At 39.0% G+C, this 15730-nt stretch overlaps 1 protein-coding gene across 1 annotated transcript in view; it reads left to right on the forward strand.

Annotated features, from left to right (window-relative positions):
- bmp6 (bone morphogenetic protein 6) overlaps positions 1-15730 on the forward strand; it is a 42999-nt gene that overhangs the window by 21923 nt on the left and 5346 nt on the right. Inside the window, exons 2-4 of the mRNA XM_066722069.1 lie at positions 6358-6550; positions 9796-9944; positions 10590-10784. Of these exons, the coding sequence (XP_066578166.1) occupies positions 6358-6550; positions 9796-9944; positions 10590-10784 (537 nt within the window). The remainder of the gene's footprint in view (positions 1-6357; positions 6551-9795; positions 9945-10589; positions 10785-15730) is intronic.

The raw sequence follows: 15730 nt of genomic DNA on the forward strand, positions 1-15730 counted from the left end.
GGGGATACGGATGAGGCAAGACCAGAACTAACCAAAGAAACATGGAAACAAGTGTGTTTAACTCGAGGGTCGTCTTGTGTTTCAAACCTGGAGTTTATTTGAAAAGCAGCGCAGATGCCAGAAAAGAGAGAAAATAAACTTTAATTAGAAACGCAAGCAAATATTTAAAGGAGCAAACTGCTTACTTACATTGACGTGCAAAATAGGAGCACAACTATTTTTAATGGTCGAATCACAAATGTAAATATTCAGCACTTTCTCCACATTGTGTACAGTTGCAATCTTTTTTTAACTGCGGCATTCAGTCACAGCAGCATTAGTCAGCAGAAAGCTACACAGCATTTTCCAAGTAATGATCTCTGGAGTTCTAGAATCCCTTACTTTTTTGTTAGTGCGAGGCGGTGACCCTGTGCTTTTCCTGCTTGAAGCTATTCCTTTCTCCCCCCCCCCTTTTTTTGGGGGGTTCTCCAAAGCCTTCGCTCCCAGAAAATCAGGGGAGAAAAATGCATTTCTTCTGAGTTGTTTTTCTTTGTGGTTGCGGGTGGGTGGAAAAGACGAAATGTGGTTTAAGAATTAAATGCAGACAACCGCCGGTCTCCTCTTGGGGATACTATGGAAAACATTCAATGTAAGAGCGCAGCTGACCACTGACCACAGCTCGCCCGCCCACCTCCGAACATCAGAATCATGAAATTGAAAAACTGGGCCAGGAAGGGAAGCTCATTGCTTGAAATATCTTTTTTTCAGAACTTTTTTTGGGTTGTTTTCCTAGCTGGTCAATTAGGTTTCATCATGTTGCTTCCTTGAAACCGCTTTCTATAAAATACTAGCCTGGTTAATGACAATAACATTAGGACAGGCCACTTTCTTTGTAGTTCAGAAACCAGACAAGGCGGTATGGAATGAATGTGATATTTTTATAGTAATAAAACTTAGATGCTCGGCATTGGAGCGGAGATGACAGCCTCATCTGTCACTCTGTGGAGAAGAACGTGATGGTGAATTTGAGTCGGCACATGTTTTAAAGAATGACTTGAAATGAAAGGAATAGCTGGTAGGACAAATGCCCACTGTGACTGGTTTTACCCCTGAGGGAAGCAGCTGCAAGGTAGGCGACAGAGAAAGGAGGAGCGGGGCTGATCTCAAAATCAAAGCATGTTTAGATGCCTGGGGTTGTTTGTAGGAAAGACAAATCACCATTATTAATGACTCGCTGAAGAAATATAACCACATGAGCTATTTTGTCCTTGCCACTCAATCTATTGTGTTAAATAGAAGGATATAGAAGGAATGTTTACACACAATGTATGCTGGTCTTAGGGTTATATTTCTAGACTGTTTAGTTCGTTTCTTGCCAGTGGTTGTGCAGCAGAGCCAACTGTTGTTCACATTTGACAGCCAAGCTAATGTCACAGATACCTGAAGCATTCCTTCTTGTGCCCTGGAAGTAAGAGACAAATGTTCCTTCTATTATCTGATCAATGCAGTTTGTCCTAAATACTTCAAAAACAGATCAAGGAAACCACCAGGGATATTGAGACCAGCAACAACTGTATTTATCAAAGAGATGAGGTTTGATGTGTACAAATATTTCCCGATGAGGAAACAAAGGTCATTGTTCCCAAGAGGCACGATTTGCAAATGTGATGTTGTGAAAACAGCTTTTGATCTTGAGCAATTACTGATACACAGCTGCACTCTAATCATAGACTGTCAAATAGCTTAATCACATCTAATCACCAATAATTCTATGTTTCATGTTGAAATAGGCAGTTTGTTTCTTCCGTCAAACGTGCTGTTTCCTGCACTTACATCGCAGCAGCTCTAAGGAGCTCCGAATCATTTTCTGCTTCACAAAACTAAGAAAGATAACTGCCATTAAAAGCTCCACCAGCTTAGCCCTTTTCAAAGCACTCAGATTTCCGTAGTAGGACAATTAATGTTTTATGTTAACCTACAGAAAAAAAATTATCAAAAGTTTTTTTATCTGCAGCTAACCTTTCTCCCACCCATTAATTTTCCGAGTTCCACACATTCCTGTCTTTTATTAAAAACTTGGAATTTTCTACCTACAGAGCCCTAAACAAAAGAATCCATAATGTGCTATTAGTTGTCATTTTACACCTTGCAGTTCCCAGATGGCATGGTTCATAAGTACGCTTGAAGGCAAACTTGGGAGGTCTAAGGTGACTTGTTTTTAATTCCTGTTTAGCTTGTAGGGGTAGAGTCAGTTGATAATATTAATCTAAACAATCCCGTTAACTGTAATATTTGCTAGAAAACCACTTACTGAGTCCTTATGTAAGGATGTTTTGTAGAGCACTTCAGAATGGATCAAATCTTCAATGTTAAACAGTATCTCTGTTCATTCCTTGCCAAGTCACACACTTAGTAATGACTAATCTGGAATGGGGATGCTTCCTTGTTCCATGCTGGCTGGATCACAGTGATACTAGTACTTCAGTAATAATGTTCAATTGCTTTCATTGACAAGTGCACTAGGGACCTATGTTTGTAACTTTTTCAAACAGGTCTTCATGTCAGCTCAGGTATGCAGTTAATCTAGAAGGTAGCAGTTGTTTAATTTGCAGGTCAGGTGTCTATCTGGATTTGGATACTTTTCAGATCCGTTTCCTCATTCATCTTGTACTTTTCCATATGATTTGTCTGCTTACTTTCAGTGTATGAGGCAAAGTGAATGTCACCCTGAGGGATGAAGCTATTGTACAGAACTCAATAGACCGTACATTTGCAAATATAATGAATCTCTGAGCTGTGATTCATTGAGTGGCACCTGATGATCAATGCTAATGATGGTATGCATAAGTCACTTAATTTCATATGGTCAAATTTTAGCTTTCATCATCTGCTTTTCTCTAATTTAGTTTCACAATGTACAGTGTGGCAGCTATGTTCAGTTTGCTCAGTGCTTGTCTGATGTTCTTGCACTATGATAGACCGATACCCTTGGCCAATGGGAGTGCTTACTGGGGTACTGGCTCTGGTCTGTCAATCATAGTTGTTGACTGTAATGTGCATTGGTTGTTCTTGCTCTGATTATATCCCATTCTACCAATACCAATACCAATTGATTCTTGCTACATGCATTTGCATCAAACAACATGATGTTATTTAAGCAGGCCTGCAATACCAGCTCAGTCCTGCCCAGGAGTTAAAGAAAATGGCAGGCAGTCTGTTCATTAGCCAACCACTTACTTTAAGTCAATAGTGACCAGATTAGTTTTCTACTGAAGTATTCTTCATATTATTTCCAGTCTGACCATATTAATGGGATGACTTAATGGAGAAGAAGTTTCTAATGGCAGTATTGGTAATGTTCTTAATTAGGTCAAATACACTGCTCAAAAAAATGAAGGGACAACGTAATCATCACAGTATAACACCAAGTCAATTAATCTTCAGGGATATAAATCTGTCCAGTTAGGAAGCCTAAGTGATTGTGAATCAATGTCACCTGTTTTGGTGCAAATGAAAGGGGCAACAGCAAGACAACCCCCAAAAAGGGAATGGTTTTGCAGGTGGTGGCCACAGACAATTGCACTCTCCTTATCCTTCCTGACTGATTCTTCTCTAGTTTTGCATTTTGCTAGTGTCCTTGTCACTACTGGTAGCATGAGGTGGTACCTGCAGCCCATTCAGGTTGCACAAATAGTCCAGCTCCTCCAGGATGGCACATCCAAACGTGCTGTCGCAAGAAGGTTTGCTGCGTCTCCCAGTCTCAAGAGCATGGAGGAGATACCAAGAGACGGGCCGTTACACAAGCAGAGCTGGACAGTGCAGTAGAAGTGCATCAACCCAGCAGCAGGACCGGTATCAGCTCCTTTGTGCGAGGAGGAACAGGAGGAGCACTGCCAGAGCCCTACAAAATGACCTCCAGCGGGCTACTGGTGTTCATGTTTCTGACCAAACTTTCAGGAACGGACTCCATCAGGGTGGTATGAGGGCCCGACATCATCTAGTGGGAGCTTTGCTCACAGCCCAGCACCATGCAGCTCGATTGGCATTCGCCAGAGAACACCAGAATTGGTACACCATTGGTGCACGGTTCTCTTCACAGATGAGAGCAGGATCCTCAGACCCATACGCTTGGGCAGTGGCCCTGGGTTCCTCCTGGTGCAGGACAATGCCCAGCCTCATGTGGCCAGAGTGTGTAGGCAGTTCCTGGATGACGAAGGCATTGATGCCATACACACTACTGAGTCACATTATGAGTTGCCGTGATGAAATTCACACAAGTTGGAACAGCCTGTGATTTCAATTGTTTACTTTTGATCTTTGAATTGAAAATTTGATCTTTAATATATTTCGTTCATCGAGAGCCGATGTGTGATTTAAATGTAGTTCAGTATACGTAGATACTCTAAAAGGTGTATTCCCAAAAGCTGGACAGTGATTCATATGGTTTTATTTTGTCAAGACTCAAGGAAGTGTGTTTTCCAAGAGGAAGTCCCTCAATGAGCACAGTAAAGAGACATATTTGGATGCCATTGGTTCTGATCTCCGCACATGGGTGGCTTGGCCAAGGTTGGTTAGTCAATTAGTGCGTGATCTGGGAATTGAATCTTGGTGCTCCAGGGAGGCTGCAAACCACTTGAGAACACCAGCTCCTGATTAATAACACATGTGCCAAATAACTCCTTTGGATTCCGTTTGAAGAGCAGAGATCTGGGAAATTATGCCAGTTGCCTGAACCTCCTTTAGGCTGCTACTGTAATTTATCATATGGCAAAGTCTCTGTGTGCTCGTTCCCCCTCACTGTTCTACAATTTAATTTACTCCTCCGATTGCAAAGGGAAACGAAACGGAAGTGTGGGGTCCATGTTTCGCATGCATTTCTTTTAAAGGGTGCATGGAAATCAAATCATTATGGGACACTTCATCTCACATTAAGTTGTGGGCATCCAGCTGTACTTGTACTTATTCACCATAAAATATGAATGAGCAACCTGTTGTGGGAACAATCACCTTTTTTCAATGGGGAAAAAATGTATATTTCTTCCTTTCTTCTGATAATAGTTATAGTTTTGACCTATAGGGAAACATTTTAAATAAAAGGCACTATTAACTTACTTAGTTTGGGAATATGGTATTCTGTTAGATTTGGTGTTGAAATTAATTCTGCAGGATCAGGATATAAGGAAAGGACATATCATCTAATGATTTTCCAATCATTTTCTCACTTAGTAGAAACGTTCCCTGCTTAAGAATCCAAGCACAAAAACATCTCCAGTAACACAGTCTTCCTGTATGTGAGTCCCTTAATCACTTTCTGATTTGAAAACAGTGTCACAAAATGATCAGTAAAGTAATCATGATAATTAAATTGAAAATTACATATTTGTGTGATTTGAGTTTAGGAGATGGCCAGAAAATAAAGGTATGGAATGATTTGAGCATCGCGAGATAAAGATGAGTAATGGGATTCATCTGGATTTGGATATCATGTCATAGATAGTGTCATTTTCTCATCGGACATGAGGGAGACGGAGCAATATTTTAGGTTTATCTCTATTTTGTGATGAGCTTTTCTTTTAAAGAAAGCACACAGTGTATTAAAATAGGTGATTGTGAGGCTGGCTGTGTTAATTAACTTAATTAATCTGCAGCAATCTTGTCATTTCTTCAACCATTGTTTTTTCTGAATATATTTATCTGTTCAATCAATGAAACAAGGTTCTTTAATGTATGTTTAGAGAACTCCATGCTCTGATGAGTAAGAAGTGAGATTGCAATTCATTTTTGCTCTGCTTCTATGAAATATGATTTAACCCATGTGACGCCAATTAGGTAATAACTGAATTAATAATTAATCTGTTCATAAAATAACACTTACACTTTTGTTCATAATGAAATAAAATACAGCATAAAAGCTTGAATGTAAACCAAAAAATGGTTAAATAACCATCATAAAGATTAATTTATTTATGTTTGTAATACATTTATTTTGACTGTTACTTCTTCTAATGATATCTGGTTGTTTATAAGGTGGTTACAAATCTTATGCTAGCAAAGGTATGATAAAGCTGAATAAATGTAACTAAATCTATAAATACTGTGTAAATACAATTACATCCAAGAAATACCATGTTGTTAGCATTATATCTACAGAAACAAAGTTATTTTAAATGTGGATATAATATTAATATACTCTTCAATTTGGTTACATTAAATTGCAGCTGATTTTTTTTTTTTTCTTCTGCTTAATTATTCAATGATATTTAATACAACCTCGTTCATTAGATTGTTATAATCATATGATTATAAATAAACAATTTTCTTTGTGAAAGTAAGTCACTGCATTGTGTGACCGCTGCTCCTGGACTTTTGTTTCCCCAGTGGCGTACGACCGAGAGCTCTCCCCCCAGCGGCGGCACCACAAGGAGTTCAAATTCAACCTGTCCCAGATCCCAGAGGGAGAGGCCGTCACTGCGTCCGAGTTCCGCATCTATAAGGAGTGTGTCAGTGAGGCCTTTAAAAACGAGACCTTCCACATCACCGTCTATCAGGTGGTGCAGGAGCACAGAGACAGGTAGGGAAGCTTTTTGTGATTGTTTCTACCTGACGGATAGTGTTATTTCCCCTCTCTGTTTCAATATAGATCTTGCTTTTGCAGCCTTGCGCTGTTAAGAGTCCACTGTGTTGTGACACGGTGACAATACATCATGTTTATAACCATGGTGGCTAGTTTATTTTTCTTTTAATAGCTGTTGGAGATTAAACATTTTGAATACCCAATTAAAATGTATTGCTCACAATACAGCAAGTGTTAGTTTGCACCGCTTTTAACTAGTAAATCGATTTGGGAAAAGGAGGCAGGGAAACGTGCTCTGATTTCCCTGTGCCGGAGCAGTAGAAGAGGGCTCTGTTTTTGGAGGTGGCCCAAGGAACTTCTCTCATCCAATGGAAACTAGTATCACTCCAAATCTGACATCCAACACAGAGACTTAACCTACTGGGAATGGTAGTGTGAAGTTGCAGGGAGGTCAACAAGTTGGTTCTAAAGACTTCAGTATTTTACATAATACAATTCATACATGCATAGCTTTATATTGTCGATTTGGAACCATGCTATACATGTAACATCTATATTTAATAAATGTATTCCATAGCAAATAATTTCACTGTCCATTGAAGTCCATTTTGTTTGTACTAGTGAGAAAATTGTTTAAAATTTCCAGTTGTAGCTTAATTTGAGTTATACGAATTAGAGATGTACATATAGACCTACTGTAGCCCCAAACTTTACTGGTTTATTTATAGTGAATATAGATTAAAAAAATTATTAAAGTGGATAACTATAATGTATTTTTTTGAGGCGAATGTAAGTAGACCCAGTAGCAGTTTGCTGCATAATCGTTGATTAAATTTTAAAACCATGAATACAGAATGGTTGGGTTGGTTTTTGCTCAGACTCATCACACAAACATTAAAACGTCTAACTCTGGTTTTGCAGTGTATTTAATTTAACGGAGGCCTGACCACAGTTGCATCAGAAGTTCATTTTTGGTATCCGAGAAAAGGGAATGGCCAGTTTGTCAACCATATAGGCCTACATTACGGAGGGGTTGCGGAGGAGGTGGGGGTGGAAGGACTGAAATAACAGAATTGTATGCATTGTGTCGCATTGTAAAACAAACCACTTAAAAAAATATATATTATAAGTGATGAAGAAAAGTTAATTGAAGAGTAGCTCAGCATTGTCCTTTTTGTCATTGTTTTTAATACTTTACTTTTGGATGCTCTTTTGACACTTTATTATAAATGGTCCATCCACCGCCTTTATATGTGTAAATGTCCCACACCGTTTTAAATATGTATGGTGTGAGCTAAACCAGTTTAAAAATAAATAATAAATTCTGCCTTTATGAGGTGTTTCAAGATTAAAGGGACTATATAATTTCAATTATAGTAATTATGGAAGGAGGTTTACCCTAAACCTAATTTAGGCTTTGAAGACCCCTGCTACATGCCAGCAAACTCAGGAACATGTGCAGCATGCAAACTGTAGTTGCTAATCAACTGATTAATTTGGTAGTTTCTGAAGTCTTCAAGTTATAAATATAATTGCTTGATTATAGCTTCTGGTCTTTAATAAGCACATTCGGCTGGAGAAAGCCCGCTAGCTAGACATAACAAAATCTCAGACAAAAGATTCTAGTGCACTAAGCAGTTATTGAAATGAAACTGATCATTTTAATCCAGAAAATAAGGTCAGCCGAACATTTGCCTAGGTAATGTCTCCTTCTCTCTCTCTTGGATGACTCAATTATGTCTTTTGGCTTTGTTAAACAAAACCAAAAAACTAAACCATAGTGGGAGTAACAGTTATCTTAGTCATTTATCTCCCTAAATTACAGTTTTTAAGTATTAATTTCCTTGGCACATATTTTTATTTTTGTCATAATGAATCTCCCAATAATGTATGACAAACAGGCAAGTATTTTATACCCTTTCTTTTCCTCTCTCTACCACTATGCTGAAACCCTTTCTTGATGGTCTCATCTTATGGCACCTTCAACATCTTATGTTTTGATGATCCGGCTCGGACGCAATTTCCCTTGATCTCTATGACAAGGACAGATTGTTTTCCTTTGTGCTTGATTGGGTGTTTGTTTTCCCAATTACATCCTTTTAGTGATCAAAGGGAGCGATTCCAAAAATACACCGCATCACATGTTCCTTCAACTGTTAAAATAACCAATAAGTTTTAGAATTGTCAGTCACCAGCCTAATGCAACCAATTTCAAGTTGTCAGCTTGTATTGGTGCAGTGAGTGTGACAAGGTATAATAACAAACGGGATACAAAACTTTAACTGTTCCCATTATTGTATTGGCAAAGGTTTAGTTAAAAACAATTCAATGATCAATCTCTGTCATGGTGGTTTAAAAATAAAAAAAGCTGTGAGTCGGCAGAACTGGCCACATCAGGTTGAAACTAATGTGTTAATTACCAGACAGAAGGCTGATTTTGAACATTCGTCGTATGGAAGCCTAATAATGTCTTAATTAATGCCTAATAAAACCGCAAAAGGGCTACCGATGCGTAACGGGGGGGGGGGGGAGAAAAAACTAACACCTGGTTAATGGCTAGCTTTGAAGTCCAGCCGAGAGCTTTCCTGCCGTGTTGGCTGTTTTACTGTAACGTGGTCAGCCTACTTGGTTGTCTGAAATCAATTTGAAATCTAGCACAGTGCATTACAGATGGAGTGGCAGTTTATTAGTGGCCACGGTGTTATGTAAACCTTTTATATGAAGCTAGTGGACATGCTTGTTGCAAAGCAGGGGAGGTTTACTACTGTTTGAGCTGAGGGCAAGTGATTTGAACGTTAATGTATTTCTCACATGTGTTTGCAGACTGAAATTGCTGAAATGAATACCAGAGATGTGAAAGTGTACATTTTGTGTGCAGATTACTGCCAAAATGATGATGTTTATTGCACTTTATAAGGATAATTTTAGATAATAAAATGCTGAAATGTTTTGCAAAACCTTATAATGTACATACATTGGCATGCAGCAAATGTTTTAGGATATACTCTGCATTGCAACAGTATGTGGACAATAGGGGAAAATTTATAAAATGACTGCTTTTGTGACTGTGCACCATATTGTCTTAAGATTCGGTCAATGGTGGCAATACACTGTTGTCCAAAGCATCACAACATGTGCTGACAGCCCTAGTGTCCTTCACCCAACTGGACCCATACATAGCACATGAAACCCATGACCTGCTTGTTTCGTTCCTTTTATAGTGTGGATTTCTTGTCTTGTAGGGATGCAGATCTCTTCCTGTTGGAGTCTCGAGAGCTGTGGGCCACGGATGAAGGCTGGCTGGAGTTTGATATCACAGCCACCAGTAACCTGTGGGTGATGAGCCCTAAACACAATCTGGGTTTGCAACTTAGTGTGGAAACCAGCCACGGTAAGGATTTACCATCTTCCAGAGGGACCTAGATCTATAGTTCTAGAAAACAAACTGTTAAAACAAACCACAATTATGCTCCAAATAATACTGATAAAAAAAGGATGTTGAGTCAACAGCCATGGAAGCCATTTAGGGTCCTGTTCACAGAACCAGACTGAGGAAAGCCATGAACCATCATAAATGGGAACAAATTGACCTATTTTTCAAAGTTGCCCTTCAACTGAAATGAATGTCTAAATTGAGCAATTGACCTTTGACAAGATATTCCAAAATTGTTGCTTATTTGCTGTGTGCAGGAAATGGGTAAGACTGATCAGCTGTTCGCTATTCCTGCCTCCAATCGGGCCAAATGAACAGGATGTCAATTGCTTAGATTACAGTGGGATAGTAGTTGCAAATTCAATTTCATATAATATAAATACTGATTGTAACCTATTAATAACTGTATTTTGTGTTACATTTGATATTTGAAAACATAATTTGTTGAGCAGGGAATAGTAGTCAGCAAAGGCAATGCTTAATGGGGAATGATATCTAAATGGTTTTTAAAATCCTGTCCTGACTTAAAATGTCCCAGAGAATATGAAGTAATCTGGTCACTGAAGTAATAATGTTTATTTTTTTTGTCATGTTATATAAAAGGTAAGAGCGTTAACCCAAAGGAAGCTGGCCTGATGGGACGTGACGGGCCCCATGACAAGCAGCCCTTCATGGTGGCTTTCTTCAAAGTCAGCGAAGTGCACGTCCGCACCACACGCTCGGCCAACAAGCGGCGGCAGCAGAACCGAAACCGCTCCACGCAGCCGCAGGATGTGCCCAAGGGCCCCAGCATAGCAGGTCAGTCAGCTTCTCATCTCCAGTCCTGGTCCTGGAAACACCAAATCAATCCGCTCTGTGGACAACCTCTTAAATCACACAATTTTATTAAGGCTGGGAAACATTTCAAACTGATGGTTTGTTGTTCCAGCAGTCAGGGAATATGTGAAACAATGATCAGAATTCCTTTAATGGACTTCGGGACTTGCTTAATTAATCAGATACTGAGGTTTTAGAGAATGGCACTCTCATGAACCAGGGCTAGACGCTACTGATCTACAGCATCCTTAGATTGGCACTGCCTGATAAACTCCCTCTGGTCTTGGATGGGAAAAGGCTGGCACGAAAGAGCTTCCTTTTGAGGGAATTAATCAATGTCACGCTTCTTGATTTTAAATCTGCATAAAATGTTAATGTACAGAAGGAGTAAATGAAGAGAAGTGATGTTCCTGCTACATCAGTACTTTGTCCACATTATATCTGACCCCACAGTTGCATGTAGCACATACTTGAGGATCAGTGACAGCTTGCAGAACATGAAAGGGGTAATGGAGGGTATGAGACGAATTACTTCGGCATCTGCCTTCACTTTATATTATACATCCCTGCTGCCTTGTTTTCTAAATCAACTGAAGGAGCAGGTGTGTTGTTCCCGAACAAGGATCGCATTAAATGAGGAAATACCCCTCCCCCAATGGGAAATATGTAGAACTGTACTCTACCCTGTTTTATATAAACCCTTTGCTGTGTGAAGGTCACTGAAGAAGGCCAAGCGACTTTGGTTCTTGTTGTATCATTGAAGCCTTTGAAAGAAACCTAACTGCTGGAGGTGAACTGCCGTGGCCCAAGGGTTATATGGAAACATCTGGGCTTCTTCGATGGCTTATTTTACTTATGAAGTACAGCTTGACATCTATCCGACATTTTTCAATTTATTGCAGTATGAGTAAATTGTTAGACTTTTTGTGTTGCCTAATCGCATAATTGCAAAATGATGACTATTCTAGACATGAAATGATACAGGACACACAACCTGTATGCAGCTAATCAGAATAGGCATTGTTTTTGTTTTGTTTGTTTTGCATATTGGAGATTAAGGAATATTATGTCTATCTCTGAAACCATTTCATTTACAAGTAAACATATCCTTTGTTTGGCCAGAGTGTCTAATATTTATTTTTCTTTTCAAATCCTCTAACCTACTGTATCAGAATGAAGTGTCAGGAGTGCAACATAATATGAATTCTAGATTGAGGAGAGAGAAAGTGATGACATGTATGCGGTTTGAATTCTGTGAATAGACCACTGAGGATTGTAAGGACATCTGGGATTGGGTCAAAGCCATATCTTGAATGCCTTTGAAGTTCTTGGTATCTTTAAGATACTGAAATGAAAAATATTTACTTATCATGTAAGTAATACAGGAAAAAGACTTTGTTTCAACTTTTTTTTTTTTTTGGGAGAAGGAATGAACTTTTCATAATCCAAAACATTTATCCTCTTCCACCCAGGCGCCTGAGACAAGTGAAGTCTAAATATTTAGACATAGCGAAGGAAGTACCAAAGCTTCATGACAGTGGTCCCTTCATAACCATAGGAGTGAGGCATATCGTGAGACAGATGTTTAGAATAATATGCCACACGTTTTCTACATTGAATGCAAGTAATGAAAAGTGCATTATTCCATTGTTCAAAAAGTGGCTTTAGTTTTCCTGTTGGTTCTGATAAAGACCACCATTGTTACATTAATTGTGTGTTAGACACCTGGGTCTGATTTATGAATGGCTATTGAGGCATGGGGTATCTTGAAGCCCGCAAAAAGCCAACAAATATCACCATTGTTTAATGTCCCAAACATATTTACTTACTTACAAAATTAAATTTAAAAAGTTTGATAAGACATTAGACCAAAATTAATGTGCTATATTGCATTGTTCATTATAATGCAGATATTCTAAGAATTACAACTCTCCAGTTAAGTCTGATTAAATATATTTACCAGCTTCTTAAGTACATCTTAAAGACCAGTAAGATATGAAATACAAAAGTGACTTTCATGATAGTAATCCTTGTGAAGGCCAATAGCATGGATAATTCAATTAAGAACCATTTAATTGACTGATTTTTGTTTTAAAATGTAACGTTTTAGAGCATAGTGAGGAATGTAAATAATTGTATATTTTCATCAAGACCCCCTTGTCCCTAAATAGAACAAAACACAATAAGAACACCTTTAAACATAATGTGGGGGTTGAGCAGTAATGTATGTTAGATTGGCCCTTCGCCTGGGACTTAATGACCATCCACTGCTATAATCTGAGTTACGCCCTCAGACCTGTAATTAATCCAGCCAGTCATTAACCGCTTGGTAAAAGACTGACCAACTTTACATTACCGCCTAAAGAATTATAATAACACAGAGTTGTACAGCTGTGTTTTTCCACCCCCTGCCCAAATCTCCTTTTGTTTACTGTTAGTATAATTAGACGTCGCAACACTCATGAGAGGGTTTAATAACCTCTGTGATGAAAGACAGGAAGAAAGATAAACTTCAGCAAAAATCACATGGACAATGGTCTCATTCCTTTTTGCCAAGGAGTTTCCTGGGATGTGCTGTTCTGTTGCATTTCTACATGTATCACGATGACTCTCGTGCTGGGATATTGCATATGCACAAATTGTGGTGGGTATCTACCTAGAGGTGTCTGAGGAGGAGGCTGACGCCCACAGCCCCTGATTTCATCTGGGCCCTTGCTGCGAATCCCCTTTGGGTTTACTGACTGGCTGAATATGAACCAAGACCTCCTTATTTGAGTACACTGTGAACTCGCACACTTCCGATGTCCTGAGACTGTATGCAGGAGCTGCCCCTGGAGCCACCCAGCTGGTGCTGTGCTTCAGGTTACTAACTCACAACACTATTTCCCAGTCCGTGTAGCCTGGATCTGAGGGGACGCTTACTTGTATATCGCCATAGCTACTGATCACAAAGTATCTGTGCTTCTCCCTCAAAGGAACTGCGTACCTTAAAATATTTTTTCAGTGTGTCAATGTGCTACACTACTAATACCATGAATACATGTTTGTTTTGTTTAGTTTTAATAACTATATTGCCTTTGTACCATATTAATGAGGTAATATGTTGTACAATAGAGATAGAAGTACATCCAGAATAAAGTAGTAGTAATAGTTCAGCTGTACTGTCTTTGTAAAGGATTCTTAATTTTCAAAATAGTCTTGAGTTTTCCAGGTCAAAGTCATGTTGCAGTCTATTTGGAAAGCTAATGCAGGAAATTAAAGTTTACAGGCAGGAAGTACAGCAGAGGGGAAGAGTGTTTTATAGGTACCACTGATCTGGCCTTTACACTCTGTGAAATCGCACAATAAATAGGTTTTTATTTTCTTCAATGGGCCTCCTGACTGTAAATGCTGTGATTAATTAAGAGTGTTGTAAACCCCTCCTGGTGAGGGCCTCTGGGGGGCCCCTTCACTGCTGGGATTCATCATTACTGATTGACTCACACAGTATTAGCTAAGAAACCAAAACCTTCTCCCCAACGTTACAGGCAGTTGCAGTCGCAGCAGTAAATATTGACACTTTTCAACTGAAATGATGTTCAGTGCTTCACTTCAATAATTTAATAAACATTAAACTATGTTTATCTGTGATAACTTAGTAGAGAGAAAACTGTAAAGATTCCAGCTGATTGAATGACTAAGACAGATTTGATTTCTATGGAGAGGCAGTCCAAAGTTAGTCTTCATTTCAATACAAGGCAATCTTCAGTGCTTTCTGGAGTCTGAATCAAACTAAAAATCCACATTTAAGAATAAGACCTTAAATAATGAACTGTGACTGTAACACCCATTGAATTAATTTGTCTAAAATGACATTGATCAAACATTTTAGATTTTACCACTGCATATAATATGAACATGTATATCTGTACAGTTTTTGTTTTGTTTGTTTTTCTTATTTTAATAAATTATGAAAGTTGAAAAGCAAGCCTTACCACTTTGTTTAGGACAGCATTTTAAAACAAGTGCTGGAATTATATAGGTTGCGTTCACTTCAGGAAATAAAACAATCTTAGTATGTTAGTAGTTTTGTCTGTCCCCATGTGATGAATGGTTTTTAACGTGTTGTACAAACCGTAGGAATTGGAGGCGATGTCCTTTTTCGAAGGCTTCCTCCCTCATCAAGGCTGAGGTGCTCAGGAATGTGCAGTGAACTTCCCTCAGAGTAACGCAGGTCAGAGTTTCCTAGGCTGTAAACCCCCTGATGGGGTCTCCTAAAACTAGGCCTGCATCAGTTTTAAGGTGGTCATTTCAGCTGCCAGTAAGCAATTGGCAAGGGCATTTGCTGTATGGATGTCCTGGGACCAATCCAGCACTTTGCAAGAGGATTTATCTCTGTAAATATTTATTCATCCAAATCCAAGGGAAACATAAGATGCGCCTTAACAGCCTGACCCTCAACAAAGCCCCTGCAGGGCCATCAGTAGGGCTCCCTAGGATTACAGCACAGCTGCACTTTCCCTGAAAAATGATCCTTTCGAGGAATCCGGAGAAAGTCCCTCTCCAGTGTAACAGGAATACAAGGAACGCAAAGTGGAACAAGGAAACCCCTGAAACCAATATTTCTTTGTAGTGAACAGACCAGCGGTTTGACCCTCGATGCCATCATGTTCACTTAGTCTTCCCCTTCTGTTTCGGTAGAGAACTGTGTTTTTACAGTGAACCACAGAAAGCTACGGCACTCTGAGCTATGTGATCCAAAGTGCCCTTTCTGCATTTATGTGTGCAGGGATGCTATAATTACATTGGGTTGTACTTCATTACATGAAGAATGTGCAGGTATGCTAACGCACAGTGTAGACTGTGACATTATATTTTAGGGTTAAACTCAGTGTGATGAATTGCAAGGCTTTAATTTGTTATACATTTGTTTTCTTTACTGTAACTTT

The sequence above is a fragment of the Amia ocellicauda genome, chromosome 2 (assembly GCF_036373705.1).
Source record: "Amia ocellicauda isolate fAmiCal2 chromosome 2, fAmiCal2.hap1, whole genome shotgun sequence".
Lineage (NCBI taxonomy): Eukaryota > Metazoa > Chordata > Actinopteri > Amiiformes > Amiidae > Amia > Amia ocellicauda.